The 16,086-nt window shown below is 38.0% G+C and overlaps 1 protein-coding gene across 2 annotated transcripts in view; it reads left to right on the forward strand.

Moving 5' to 3' along the window:
- Positions 1-16,086, forward strand: part of fam189a1 (family with sequence similarity 189 member A1) — a 108,020-nt gene that overhangs the window by 53,316 nt on the left and 38,618 nt on the right. For both annotated transcript variants that reach the window (XM_016571706.1, XM_016571707.1), the window contains exon 2: positions 787-843. In XM_016571706.1, coding sequence (XP_016427192.1) covers positions 787-843 — 57 coding nt within the window. The remainder of the gene's footprint in view (positions 1-786; positions 844-16,086) is intronic.

The raw sequence follows: 16,086 nt of genomic DNA on the forward strand, positions 1-16,086 counted from the left end.
TGACCTGTAATAGGCAGTATCACGTCTTTTGTAGCAGAAATAAACTGCTGCAGAAAAAGCTAGGTCCATGCAAAATGTAATGTGTAACTGCAACACTCATTTCAAATGTAGTGGAGTAAAGAGTACAGATACTCATTCAATAATGTAGTGAAGTAGAGAGTAAAAGTTGCTAATACCTTTGATACTCAGTACAACTACAAAGTATCCAAAAAGATACTCAAGTACAGTAACTAATTACATTTACTCCAATACTTTACACCTCTGATTTTACATTATAAACTGCTGAGAGCATCAGCTTCATTGCTAACGTTTCATTCCCAAATTGGATTTAATGCTCTGCTCCTGTTGGTTTATGTGAGATGGCACTGTGATTGTAGCGCAACACCGAGGTCCCATGGGTAAAAAGTGTGAATGAGGGAGAGAGGCCTGCTGGACTTGAGAGGTTAAAGGGTGAAGGAGCATGAGAGAGAGAGACTGAGTGGAGTGCTGCTGGTTAATGACGGGTGAAGGAGAAAAAGACAGAACAGAAAGAAAGAACAAGAACTGCGGAGGATATAAAATAGTTCATGTTATCGTTATTTTTTTTCAACATCTTCATATCCACAGAATTCTCCTCCCTGCCATCACGATGACCATATCATTCCCTGCACATGAAATATTGATAAAGTCACCTGTGATGGAGCTCACTTCCTTTAATGCTTGAGAAGTGATTTCACTTGACAGTGTTGGCGTTGAACGTGCTGCTCCGTTCTTTAGTCTCAAAAACCTGTTTTCTTTTTGTTTCAGGTGCTTTTGTCTGGACTGATCGGAGTGGTGTCATGGAAAAGACCACTTTCTTTGGTGGTAAGAAACGAATAATAGTATACTAATAAGCATGTAGTGTTTTTGTGTATTAGTTTGTCTGAATAAATTATTAAACTGCTAAAAACTAAAAATGAAAATTTTTTAATTTATTTACAGTATGAAGAATGGATATTCATTTTGAGATTTGCTAAAGATTACACTTAACAGTGTTAATTAAATGATTAGCGTTTTTAAAGATTAACCTTAAAGCAGCACTATGTAAATTTTGGCGCTCTAGCGGTTAATGAACAGAACTGCACACATCCCGCGGAAGAACATTCCAACCGGAGCTACTTCTCTAAGTTTATATCTATGGCGATTCACGCAGGTATGTGTTACTCCGCAGCGGTGACGACCCGACCAGGCTACAATAGTCCAAATATAAGTACTTATTATAAGTGTACCATAATGTTTCGGAATAAGACAAAAACGCGGTTTGGAAGATGAATTCATGATGTACTCGCTCATTATATACATTTTGCAAATTTTGAACACAGAAAAAGTTACATAGTGCTGCTTTAACTCGGCATTAGATGATGGCAAAGGCATTCTAAATGTAAAAGTAGAGGAAATTAACATGTAGAATCAAATACATGTACAATCAAATACAAAAAAAAATCTAATATCTAATATTGGCCAATAATAGTTATATTGTGCATCCTCATTTAATTCTTGAATTATTATGTTTATTAACCCCCAGTTGTGAATGTATTGTTACGCCTTTTGGGATTTTTAAGTTATTTATATGTTCAGTTTTATTTTCGAAGGCACAAAGTCTTTAGTGATTTCTTTCTTCCATTCGTTATATACCGTTACCAGTACATGACATGCACATATATGTTAGACTTACAGAGGCAAATTTTCCTCTTTGCCCTCTGCCCTGTCTGAATTTTGCTGCGGATTTGTTCAGTTGTGTGATGCTAAGGCATTATCACAGCGAGCACTATCAGGGAGGAGCTGGAGGGCTTCTGATTGCCTGTCATGTAGTGCTCTGTAGACAGTGTGAACGTCTGAGCGGAGCATGCACAGATCCAGCCTGGCAGTCAGAGGAATGGGAATAGAATGTAAAGTATATGCATTGGGTTTTGCTCTGTTCAGCCAGCCATTCTGCTCATACATAATTGCAGCAGGGATTGGGCACGCTGGCTGAATTTTTCATGCCTCTTGTTCTGTGGGATGGGCTGGCTCCGGAGGGAGCATTAATGGAGAATGTACAAGTTTACAGATTGCAAAATGGGTGGGATGTTATTAAATCCATACCCTGACACAAAATCACACGCGTAAGACAAATGCATACACAGACAATTGCTCTCAGTGGTTCACGCAATGGCAGACAAAGCTCTGTATGTTAAAAAATATTTTACTCACCCTCATGTAATTCTAAATAATTTTCTGTCTTCCGTAGACCACAAAAGAAGATGTTAGGCAGGATGTTTACATTGCTCTTTTCCATTCAATGAAAGTGAATGGTGACAAAAAAAACAAAAAAAAATCAGTGGTCCATGTGACTTGTGCACTATATTTTTATTTTAAGTCATCATTTTCCCTTCTATTGTAGATATCAAATGTCATTGACAGCTCCTCATTCACTGTCATTGAATGGAAAAGAACAGCATGAACAATATACTAAACATCTCATTTGCACAGGGTCACTTTTTACATTTGATGTAAAAAAGAAAGGAATTCAAACGGGTTTGGAACAACATGAGGGCAAATAAATGATGTCAGATGTTATATTTTTCAGTTAACTATCCCATTAACTAACCTTTGCACAACAATTTTTCACCATATCATCAAAACTGCCAACACTGCTCTGAACATGCTTGTCTGATTCTTGTATCACTGAAGTGTTTGCTATGGGTTGGAGCAACATATTAACTCTGCTCAGATGTGATGCATTGTTATTTTAAACTATTTGAGATTTAGCAAAAACGCTTAAGCTGAAAATATACCAATGTTGATGTTTTTCCTATTTGGATGTGGCATGTTTTGCTGTGGTCCTGACTTGTTCTTTTAAGCCTGATGATTATGCTCTTTATATTTTATATTGAATTATATATTCAACTTATTTCCTCTGATGCCTTTTGTATTATTTGTATAGTGGTCACATAATGTCATATTTCTCTTCATCTCTGGACTGTCGTTCTGGGGAGATCAAGATCTCATTAGATGATTATGTTTCTTCTCACTATCTGTCTCTCCCTCTATCAGTCTCTTTCTCTTTTTCTGTATGATCTCTCTGGCCTTCTCTTAGTAGTACACAAGTCTAGATCAAAGAATGAGATGAGTTACAGCATGAGATATGTCTCTCTGTGGGATTCAGGTAAACACAGCATTTTATGGCCGAGATGAAGTACTGTAGTTTAGCAACAGACCCCAGACTCCATCAGCACGAGGGAACGGACGCTTGAGTAGTTTGTTGTTTATCTGCACAAATAATTTCCTCATACACACCGCGCACATGCATGAAATCATCTGGAAGTCGTCCTCAAATTCCATGCTTTACTTCAAAACGCCTGGGCATTTTACTAAATTGCCTCTGCTGTTAATGAATCTACAGTAAACACTTTGCACACATATGGTATCTTGCAGTCCAGGAAATGTAGAAGTGGTCTGATGGACAGATCTTGTAAAGGGTTCAAGACTGGCTGATTCGAGAGGAATCCCTCTCAGCTGTAGCCTATTACAGCATTGAAAGCAAAGAAGTGTACAGGGCTGACAAGTGTGTCATCCGGAGTGTTTTCTCTTGACTTCAGGGACTGTCATTGAACCTGGCTCTGCAGATCTCAGCCAGGGGATTGCCGATCAGCCGGTGAATTCCACAGTCTTTCCTCATGGGGGCAAGTGTCTCCATTCACATGGGCCAGCGATGATGATTGAGTTATCAATAGGACTCTGTCCATTCAGTCCTGTAACACGGGAAAGCGTGGCACAGTTGAACGCTGTCAAGGCAGAGAAAGATTGATGAGGCTTTCCTCCTGAGGCATACCTAGCGGAGGGGGGAATTAATCAGCTTTTAAAGGTGTCTGACAGAGGGGGGCGGGGGGCAGGTGAGTAGCCACATGAATTTATTGCAGAAACGAAAATGGCAGGAGAGCACAGTATTCACATGGACTGAGGTTTATTCTCATCTTCAACACAGTAATGCACAGCAGGACAGCAGACATTTCACACACCTATGAAAAGATGACCTTGATTAAAAACCGGTTGAATGAACTTGAAAGGACATTGATTGACATTCATTCTCATGTGTGCAGGCCTGTAGACTGTAGTGATATTGACACGCCTGTTATCAGCAAAGCAGCCCTTTAATTGGATCTATGACTTTGCACGGATCTGCGACAATAATGATCTCCTTAAAACTGTGGTTAAAATGAACCTGGATCCCGGTTCATGAATTATTAAAGCTTGTTTGTGTCCTGTTTGTCTGAATTGATTTAGATTCATTTTGTGTGTTTGGAGGGACTGAAAGCATGTAGAGAGGCCTAGCTCTGCTCCTCATCAATTATTAGTTTTCATTAGGGGTGTACTGTATATTTTTTCCCTAAGTGTCTTGGTGAATTGTGAAATTTGGTCACATGTCCTTTGGTATGGTTCCATTTCCTGAAGTACGCGGAACACACCAAAGTAATGGAGGGACAAAATGTATGCTATTTTAATGCATCTACTCCAGAAATATTTGGATTTGGTGGATTTTTACAACTAAAAAAATACATTATATTACATTTGAGTGGAGTATTATAGTAATTTTAATCAATGCTTTTTTTAAAAGTACATTTTCTTTGACATTGACGCATCACATTGATGCCTTTTCTTTTTTACGCCCCTAATTAAATGTCAGGTGGTTTGTTTGTTGTAATATATGAATATATTGTTTATTTAATTGTGCATGCTCATTTATCTTGTTTTTACAATTGGATGTCTGTGCCATCATCTAATACTCCTCACAAGTGCAGTTTTTGTTTGTTTGTTTTTGGATGTGAGGGCATTCCTGAAGTTATTATTTTACAAAGCTGAATTGCAGCGGTTTTGTAAAAAATCATGTTAAACGTAATGTGTAAATCATCCTCACTCTGCTTTTTTGCTAGTATGATAGAAGCAGGACAAACAAATGTGCTTTAGAGAATTCAAAGCATGAATTTTCTTAATGTTGGATTACAGGAAGTAATAAATCTAGTCTCCCTCTGATGCAGTGCAGTGTAGGGTACCATCAAGAAGCCATGCAAGATCAGTGAGGCCAGTTCTGTTTAAGATAAGGTCAATGATATTGAACGTATGTACGTTTATAGGCCAATACTGACTGCTGGGAGGAACATGGAGCATGCATGTTGTGAAATGACTTTTCGGTGGTGTTTTTCCCATGTTCCTCTCTGCTTTTGCATTCATTAACCTTTCCACTGACAGATTCCAGCCGCATATGTGCTTCTCTCTGAGTACCATGTGATTAATCTGATGCCTATGGGCCGCTCAGAGACTGCAGTGATATTACTTTCAGAACGGCCTCAATCGCTCTCAACTCCTCATGACCCTTATGATATTTACCCTGCACCACACATATGCTGTACTCCTAAACATTCCTTTAATATTTCCCACAATCGTTCTCAAGGGCATGCATGGAGTTTTAGCTGCCTCCCTCCTGCTGGTCCAGTTGACTAGGCTGAAAATTGTTTGCTTTTTCTGATTATTCATATAATCTGGGTTCCTGTCTTTTGTTTTGAGAATTTTACCTGTCAGTGTGAGACTTGGGGATTCAATAATCTCTTTTATATTTGAGTCTGATATTGTTTCAGATGTTTTGAGAACTGAACCTGAGGTCCTGGATTAATATTTTATAGTGTTTGGGTTTGTTGTAAGGATGAGTTCTATGGAGCACTGCCAGAGAGTGTGTGTGTTTTGTCTGCGTATATGTCCCAGGAGTGGTGTGTTTCCTGGTAGAGTGAGTCTGTTCAGTTTCTGAGATACTCTTTCTCTGGCTTCTCTCTGCTCTTTCTGTCTGTCAGTGTATTGCTGGAGTTCAGGATTGTGTTATCCTGAGGGAGGAGAACGAGTGCCCTAAAGAGTATCCCATTATTGACTGTGTACAACAGTAGTTTTCAAACTGCTGTAGACAACACAACCCTGGAAATTTACAAAAATATAAACGTTGTTCAAATTCATATCTAATTTGCATTACTGAATAAATCTTTCATGCTAAGCCAGGCTGCTTTTATTTAATAAAAAATACAGTAAAATCAATAGTATTGTAAAATATTATTACACTTTAAAAGAGCTTTTTACTATTTGAATATATTTGAAAAATCCTGTGATGGCAAAGCTGAATTTTCAGCAGCCATCACTCCAGTCTTCAGTTTCACATGATAATTCAGACATCATTCTAATACGCTGATTTGGTCCATATTAAAAACATGTCTTATTATCAGTGTTGAAAACTGTAGTTGATGCTTTATTTATTTATTTATTTATTTATTGTGGAAACCATGATACATTTTATTTCAGGGTTATTTGATGAATAGAAGTTCAAAAGAACATAATTGATTTGATATAAACATTTGTAACATTTATATATTACTGTCAATTTTGATCAGTTTAATGAAAGAAAAATTGTATTTGTATTTGTATTTTTGTATTATTTTCTTTTTTTGTATTATTTTAGTTGTTTTTTTTAGCTAAATATATTTCATTATTATATTATAAATAAATTGATGTCATAATAAATGCAAAATGATTTTTAAACTGGATTACAACACCTCTAAATGTTACTATGGTGTATGTATTGAGTTTTAGGGTTTTTGCTCATATCTGCAATATGCCTATCAAGGGACTTTTGTGGCTCTTGCAGCAGCATGATTTATCTCAACTACAGGAAAATTTATATTTAATACAAAATATTGTGTTATGTGTATGTTACTCACAAGCTTGCACTCAAAGAGACTGCTGTTTGCCCAGAGCTAAACACATATAGAGTAAATATAACTAGGTGGTATAGTTCTGATATTCTGATATGATTGGTGGTATGTTGACACCAAGCGTTTTCACCCAGCACTTCAGATTCACTGTGTTATATTATTTATCACTCTAATATCTTTCTTAGTACTGTTCTGCAGTTTAAACGATGTTTTACCACAGTTTTGGGCTGAACTCTCGTTTGATGGAAAGCAGCAGTGCTGGAATCTGCCAACATGTTTCCTGTTCTGTTTATTCATCTTAACAAGGAATTAAGTGCCTTTCACTTTCCATCCTATTCATACAAGTGCAACACGTGAATGTGAGAGTGTCAAGAGAAACAATATATTTTCTCTTTTTCTGCTTCAGAGGGAGCATTTGAATATCGCTGTGTGCCCAGTGCAGATTTGTTCTCATCTCCAAGGCAACCCTGCAGCAGGAAGTCAAGATCATTCATAATGTAGAGTCCAGCTGGAGGCAAGAGCTTATGGGGCTTTAGCGTATCGGTCAAGCTGGCAGCTGGGATTCAGAAGCAGCTGAAAAATGCCTAAAAATTGTGATTTGGAGATAAATGCTCTAAGCATCTTCTATCATGGTAGCGTGTGAGGCTTTGTTAAGGTTGGTTTAGCACAGCAGCACCTCAGGGGCCTTTTGAGAAGCAGTGACCAGTGGAAGGACAGGGGATAACATGGAGAGGTGAGGAGGGTGTGATAACCAGGCCAAGTGGAGGATCTGGCCTGAGCCTCTATTAATGTTGATGTTAGAAGGATGTCATTTTGATGAGATTATCTTATCACACTAAGACAGCAGTGTGAACATCTGAACATTTACGATGGATTTGTATTGTAACTGTTGATTGACATATAAAAAATTACAGTCATTTCACCTAAATGTTTTCTTAATGTATCTTTGTTTTTACAATTTATATAATTAGATGTTGAAGATTCTTGCAGAAATTTGAAAGCGTACAACTCTTTATGGTGCTATGGGATAATTTTGTTGAGCAATAACTTACACACAGCACAGGATTTAAAAATATGTGCAGATGATACATTGTTCCAGTTCCTGTTTTTTCTCATTTTTTAAAATGATGCACAATTATGCACAATACCACGCCGAAATTCAAGCCCTGATATACTGGAGGTACCACCCCAGTGGCAGATTTTGTAACTTTTTTTTCTGAGAGTGTGTATTCCAAAATATTGTCAATTTCCAAATTGTCAACATATCCAAATTTAATGAATTTTTTTTTTTGTCATGTACATTGCAATAAAATAATTTTATAATTAAGATCAATTCATTTTATTCATTTTAATGCCCCCTTTGAAAAAAATGGTTCTAAAGCCATGATAATTATATTTAATATTTAGAGATAAGGAACCATAATTGGTTACTACGTGCATAATTGCTATGATAAAATTTCTTAGGATAAATTTTATTTGAAACTGTCCTAAAATGCTATCTACGTTATATGTGGGGCTCCAGATACTCATTGACTTAAAACTGAGTTACTCAAAAACCTAAAAGCACCTGTTCCTATTTTTTTCATTTATCGCCTCTATGGGGGATTTGTTAGTATTCTGAATAGCAACATTTTTGCAAACCCCTTTCAGTTCAGCATTTTGCAGCATTGTTGTAATTGTCATCTCTTTATAGATACAGAACAGATAAGGAGGCGTGTATGTATTTCCTGAATTATTTGACATCTGACTCACAGTGGGGTCCAATTTTGATCATTTAACAGACAATTACCCCGGATCTTACCACTCTGTATGCGTAAAAAGCACATCGCTGGCATTCAGCTCTGCTTCAATCAGTCTTTCCCTGTCTTTTACAGCTGGCAGCTGTCTTCCTGTCTCTATAACGTGTGGTTTCCGGAAGCCCTGACACTGGTCTTAAATGCCGATTTTAATCAGCTAATTACTAGTAAAATGAGGTAATTAGCAGTTTGAGCCAGCAGTACAGATGCCAGTCACAGAGGCCTCTCTCTCCCACAGCTGCCATGGCTGCAGGAAGAACCTCGGACACAGGGAGAGGAGTCTGAGGGGGAGATTGGCAGGTGAATAGTGCTGGGAGTTTCCTGTTGGAATTGAAGTGTAATTTGTGTTTCACTGTTCTCATTAGATTTATTGTGTCATATAACTCCAGGACTTTTGGCTAGCTGTGCGTGTGGGTGGTGTATTAGACCTGTCTCAGTATGGCAGCACAGTAGAGTGGCCTTCTGCAGTCAAGCAAAGTGTCTGTAAGCTAAGCTGCATTCATTAGCTCTTGTTTGGTTTAGCTCCCATATAAAACAGGAAACTTCAGGCTTGGCTTTGGACTTTAGACCACTTGGCTATTTAATAAATCTAATATGGTTATTAACTGGCTGAAAATGGATCCCTTTTAAGAGACAGAAGAAATTGCACTAGCATTGATTTAATTATTGTTCTTTGTGTTTTTCTCTGAGGGTGGTGGGTTACATCTGGTGTTTTCTTTCAGTGAAAGAACAAAGCCCGGATGGACTTTTTTTTTCATTAACAAATAACGTTGTCACTGAGAGGCATGTGTGTCTGATTGCCTACAGAGAACAGCAGTGATGGCTGCAGTAAATGAGTGTGTCAGCTGTATTTACGGTACAGTGGTGTAACCTCAGTCCTCCTCTCTGGTTGTACTGTCTCGGGAGAGCCCCAGACCAGATGGGACTCACCACAATTGTGTATCTTCCAACCACAGAATCTTACTTCAGTTTCATTATGGTCACAATCTGTTTTATGGTCTACTACAGCAAATACACAAGTGAATATTTTTTTTAGAACATTTTCTAACTTCTGCATTTTGAAACAAGATGTTTATGAACCAATGTCAGCAAACTTGGATGCAAAATGATTCACAGGCAAGGAGTGTTTCTGATGGCTAAAAAATGTCTCCCATGACTGATTGATTGATTGATTTATAATATCCTAATATCTTCATGCCTTATAGTCGCATTTAGCAGATTAGAGCTGGACAATAATAAAGTTTGCATTTTGCGACATTATAATCAATCAGTTGAGATTTTCTATACATTATATATTGCTTTACATGAATGTACATTTTACATGTATTTATTTAGTTATTTATTATATTTACACAGCCTAGGACTGTCATTGAGACTGTGATTAGGTGGTGTTTAAACTTGGTCTCTTCCTGCATTTTGATGGACCGGTTTGCTATCCCATTGAGTATGCACATTCACACTTAATTTCTTAAATTATTCTCTTCAAAACAGGTATAAATGGATTGCAGGCTCCCAAACTTCTGACGTAGTTTTGTTTGGAAGGAGTAAAGGCCTGTTCAAACCACAAATAATAACTATAGACATAACTATAACAATATTAACTATAACTTTATTACTTCTTTAAATGCTCAAGCTCTTTGTAGTTAGGTGGATTCTGATTGGCTGTTGTGGACAAAAATTATTCTTAAATTATTATCAATGATATTGCTCTTCCAAGTTATAGTGTGTTGGGTATTGGGTGTGAATGAGCCTTGAAGTTGAAAAAATGTGGCCTGAATAAACAGATACACTTGGCCTTGTGTCTTGTATGCATATCAAATCACCTCCTGAGGGCCTCTCTTTGTTAGCTTTTAGTTTTAGTTTTATTTTTTTAACTTGTTTTCAAAAAATCTCCAGATGGTAATTTCTAGTTTGAATGAGTTTTAGAGGGCATTTACACATGTGATGCATTAAGCGACAACTTGTAAATACCCTCTTTGGATACCAATTTCAGTTATATCTGTCAGGTAGCAGGGATATAAAACCTGTCCTGCTTTCCATTTGGAAAGTTATTGAAATGTAGTTACTAAAAGCCAACAGATTGATTTAGAGATTGATCTTTATCTTAAAGCACCTGAAAAAACATTATGCTGGATGTGTACGTGTTCTCCTCAGCTTTCTGCTGCTCACTGAAAATAAATGTTTGGATATCTAGGGCAGCTTCGAAGCCTCAATCACAGCTCGACTGTGACAAAGTTTGACACACGTGTCACAGCCTCATTCTGACTCTTTCCTTTTCTTCCTTTTCCTTCTCTCTTTTACGCTCCACCTCAACCTATCACTCCATTTAACTCCTTCACAAACAGACTGGCAGGAAGCCCTCTCATCCGCATCTGATTACAGTGTGCATAGCACACCTATAAACATTTCTGACATGAAAAGAGAAATCATTTGTGCCTCTGTGTGTTAGTTTTTGTGTGTACATATGCCTCTCTGAATTAATGCAAATGCATCTGGTCTAAGTGTGAATGCATTTGTGGTGTAAACGACACATAACAATAAGAGGAAGATCGAATAGATATTTACAGAACTCAGGTGTCTCTCATGTTTTCTTGTTTGGATTTGTCCTGTCATATATCTTTATTGTCAAATGTCTCTCTCTCTCTCTCTCTCTTGCTCCAGCAGCTAGCAGACACTCATAAATGTTAACAGAAACAGCAGACTCCTTTGGATAATTACCCAAACACCCACACACTGTGTTACAGCTCATCCTAAACCTTCTGGGAATACTGTCTCATTTATGCTAGTTTCCTCCGCCTCCTGGAATCCCTCTTCAAATTATGACTTTTATAAATGAGAATAACAGATGATGGTTTGTGTATGCTGTTAAAAACTCCACATATCAGCTTCTCTCTTCTTATTTATTTCTAGTTGGTTGCTGAATACTGATGCAGTGTAGGTTTCCTATCCATTCTCTAGGGTAATAATTTGTTTGCAAATACTGTAGTAATGAATCTTTATTTGTTAGTGCTGGGAGCTTCATTCATCTTTTTGTTCTACTAAACACAAGCAGATAAAGAGGGGTGTTGTTGACTCTCCTCTTTCACCTGTCCGCCTGGCATGGAATGATGTGATCTTCATGCAGCAGGTGGCCCTTCCACACTGTGCTTTGACTCTTGTCACGAATGGAGTAGCATGCTGACAGCAGGGTGTTTGTAAGTCGTCCACTTGCATGAAGGCTTTTCTGTCTCCATGCTGCTACCTGAGTCATATGCCCCAGGAAGGAAAAAAAGACAAAGGAAAAAAGAAAGAGATTTAGGACAGACTTGTATTAGCATAATGTTTAAATAGCTTTTTCATATAAAAAAAAAATGTGTGTGTATGTGTATATATATATATATATATATATATATATATATGTATGTGTGTGTGTGTGTGTGTGTGTGTTGCGATGTGCATTTTGCAAATTAAATTAGTAACATGAAACATTTCACATACTCACTCCTACTCATTTCTACTGTATACACACACAGAAAGTGATGGCTCACCTATGGCACACAGCTATTTTCTGAAGTCACTCTCTTAAGTGCCAAGAAAATTAATTAGAACACTCAGAGAGAGAAATAAAACCCTGAAGGGCTTCAGATCCTCCTCAAGTTTACTCTCTGGAATAGTACTATCTGCTCGCTCTCTCACATCCAGCAAAACCACTGCAATTAGTATCTGGTCCACTCTGATTACATGCAAGGTGAATGAAGCTTTATTCCCTGCAGCTCAGCTGGGCCCATGTGTCTGAAGGCCCTGATAGCAGGACGATCCACATGTCACCATGACCGCAAGGTGTCCAGTGTGCCGGAGGGTGTGGGCGGTAGATTTTTTTTGCCACAGCAGGATGTTGATTATGATCTAGCTAATCTGGGCTGGGTCAGATTGATTAAGCGGAGGGAGGTGGAGGAGGGCAGGCTGGTGGTTCTGATTACAGCGGCTGTGTTAAAGCATTATAATCACACAGAGTCAAAGGCAAACAGCCGAGCGGACGATCAGCATTCACAATGTGATTTCTTATAGGATTAGAACCTTGCACTGCAAGACACCCGTAGGCTAGATAATGCAGCGCTGTGTTTTAAAGGGGTCATATGATGCGATTTCATTTTTTCCTTTCTCTTTAGAGTGTTACAAGCTCTTGGTGCATAAAGAAGATCTGTAAAGTTGCAAAGACTAAAGTCTCAAATCCAAAGAGATATTCTTTATTATATATATATGTATGTGTGTGTGTGTGTGTGTGTGTGTTGCGATGTGCATTTTGCAAATTAAATTAGTAACATGAAACATTTCACATACTCACTCCTACTCATTTCTACTGTATACACACACAGAAAGTGATGGCTCACCTATGGCACACAGCTATTTTCTGAAGTCACTCTCTTAAGTGCCAAGAAAATTAATTAGAACACTCAGAGAGAGAAATAAAACCCTGAAGGGCTTCAGATCCTCCTCAAGTTTACTCTCTGGAATAGTACTATCTGCTCGCTCTCTCACATCCAGCAAAACCACTGCAATTAGTATCTGGTCCACTCTGATTACATGCAAGGTGAATGAAGCTTTATTCCCTGCAGCTCAGCTGGGCCCATGTGTCTGAAGGCCCTGATAGCAGGACGATCCACATGTCACCATGACCGCAAGGTGTCCAGTGTGCCGGAGGGTGTGGGCGGTAGATTTTTTTTGCCACAGCAGGATGTTGATTATGATCTAGCTAATCTGGGCTGGGTCAGATTGATTAAGCGGAGGGAGGTGGAGGAGGGCAGGCTGGTGGTTCTGATTACAGCGGCTGTGTTAAAGCATTATAATCACACAGAGTCAAAGGCAAACAGCCGAGCGGACGATCAGCATTCACAATGTGATTTCTTATAGGATTAGAACCTTGCACTGCAAGACACCCGTAGGCTAGATAATGCAGCGCTGTGTTTTAAAGGGGTCATATGATGCGATTTCATTTTTTCCTTTCTCTTTGCCATGTTTTGCTGTCACATCGTGTCTACACTGGACGCGACAAAGCATTGCAAATAATTTGAACTTTGTGTCAGTACGTTATAAATAGAATGAGTCAGCAGTTTACTGTCGGGGATTTGTCGTGTCGCGCCGCATCCAAGACAGCATCACTGATTATAACGAGTTCTTGTATTTTATTGCGTCGCGACGCGCCGCACCGCTTGCGTCTGGTGTAGACACGATGTAAGTTAATGTAGCTTTCTGATGCTGCGTTTGAATTTTCATGCCACATTATTTGAAATTAGCGCGGGCCAAACTTTTTTCTCTCACGGGCAGGATGTGACCCGCGGGCCGCCTATTGAGGAACCCTGCTCTAGATTGTCCTTCTGATAAGTTACTTATTGGAGTTTTTTTAGTTCAATTTTCACTTCTTTTTCAGATAAAGATAAAATGATAGGACATTTTTACTTACCTTAAGAAAGAATTAATGGCTCCCTTTAAATCTGGCTTTTACATTCTGTGAATGGAGACCTCAAAATCAGCACACTAGAAACATGTACTGGAGCCCTTTGACATACTGTGATATGATACTTAGTGTTTACCGTTATATTGATCATTATGAACACCCAGAAAAGCCCTTTGATCAATATAATCAAAGCATGTTTATGTGAAAATCAGATATAAACCTCTTTTCTTGTCCTCAGACACACATGCTGGCTAAGAAAGGTCAGGTGGAAGGAATTGGAGTCCTAAACAGTGCATATTGATCTCACAGGCAATCATGCAGACATGGACCAGATTGGTGTATTGTATTGATCAGAGCAGGGACCCCTGACCTAAATCTGCTTTGGGGTCAGAAGGCAGGTCACAACAGTTCACTGACTCATTACTTCAAGTGAGCACTGGGAGAATGAGTGAGGGAGCAGGAAAGTAGGTGAATGAGTAAGTAAAGTGCACTGAAATGCATGGTAAAACTGTAATAAGTCTAATGGGACATTGCTTGTAATTTTAAAGTAAAATACTGTTTCGTTTTAGGAAGTGAAAAAGAACCAGTCGCCTTATAATTAGCAGTGAACAACCATAAATTGACATTCCCAGAATTCCCTGTGTGAAACTTCACATTTGATGGTTTTGCGTTGAAATAACTGTTTCTTGTGAGATTTTTTCTTAAGTGCATTAGGGTTTTATGTTACATCTTATGTCGTTAAATTAATGTTTATTGCACTGTTTTGTGTGTTACCATGATTTAAAAAAAATAATAATTACAGTATTAATTACAGTTTTAGTAATTATCTCAGCTTGTGGACAAGTTGCTTGTGATGAGCTTTGATTCATCATGTGACCTTCTCATTACCATCTGTGCTTTTTGGTGGTTGTCAGTCTATTATAAAGGTACGAATCAGATTTTAGTACTTCATGTAGTAAGTTGGTAATGAAATATATATATATATTGTAATGACTTTGATTACTTAATTTTAACTGTAGGGAATTAATTATTATTAATTCATTCAGGTTTTGAGAGGACTCGGATCTGAATATCCCAAGTCCACCTGATCTAAAATGTTGCTACCATATTTTTTTTTTACTGTGAATGTTTTTACGGTATATTTCGCAGATTTTTTTTTAATTATAGTGCACATAAAGCACATTTTCAGTAGTGTGTATGTCATCAGATGCATCACACCTTAGTAAACTTTAATTAAACCCAATTTAATTAAATTTAAATAATCCGAAACGGCATTTCCAAGGTATTTAAGGGTCCTTATTTTATACATCAGAATTTGATTGGATTGTGGGATTTGATTTTATAATTTTTTCCCCTGCTTATGTTCCCTTGGATTCATCAACAGACAAGAAATGTAATTTCAGAGTCTCATCAAGTTGTTTTGTTTATTGAAAGATTTTGAAAAAAAAAAATGTCCCCCTCCATTATAACAAAGAACGTTGAGTCATGCACATTAAGAGCAGGGACATTTGAATAAGAAAGTAAATCAAGTCAGTTCTGAGTCCATATTTTATTTAAATGACTCAGACTCTGTTGTGTCATTCATTAGAGCATGTCTCTGAAATACCAACTGCATTATTGTTGATTACTGTTCGCAATATTAATGTTCCAACACCCTGCTGTTTATAACCCAGCTGACTTCTGTTACCCATCATCATAAGATGGACAGGGATGAGGGATGTACATGTTTCTCACATGGATTCAATGACAGTGAGCCATACATTGCTTCAGTGTGTGAATCTCCTCAACATAAACATTTAGCTCTGTGTTAGAGGCTCAGTATATAAATACAGTGAGAAAACAGGGAAGCACTCATTTCACTGGGGCACTATTTTCTGTCTTTTTTCTGTTTCTGACTCAAGCTGAGCGCGGACTCATTGATGGTGTTTCTTCTATCAGAGGTTCATTTCATACAAAGCAGTGATTCTTTAAAGGGTGCAGTTATTTTGAATCCATTTTAGCATGTACTTAAAGCTTAATGCCGCCACCACACTGGCACACAACCCCAGGATCTTTAGAGACTGAGACTCATGTTGAACGTCTTCATGTCATTAACCGTAGTCTCCAG

The sequence above is a fragment of the Sinocyclocheilus rhinocerous genome, unplaced genomic scaffold, assembly GCF_001515625.1.
Source record: "Sinocyclocheilus rhinocerous isolate Xijiao unplaced genomic scaffold, SAMN03320098_v1.1 scaffold591, whole genome shotgun sequence".
NCBI classification, from domain to species: Eukaryota; Metazoa; Chordata; class Actinopteri; order Cypriniformes; family Cyprinidae; genus Sinocyclocheilus; species Sinocyclocheilus rhinocerous.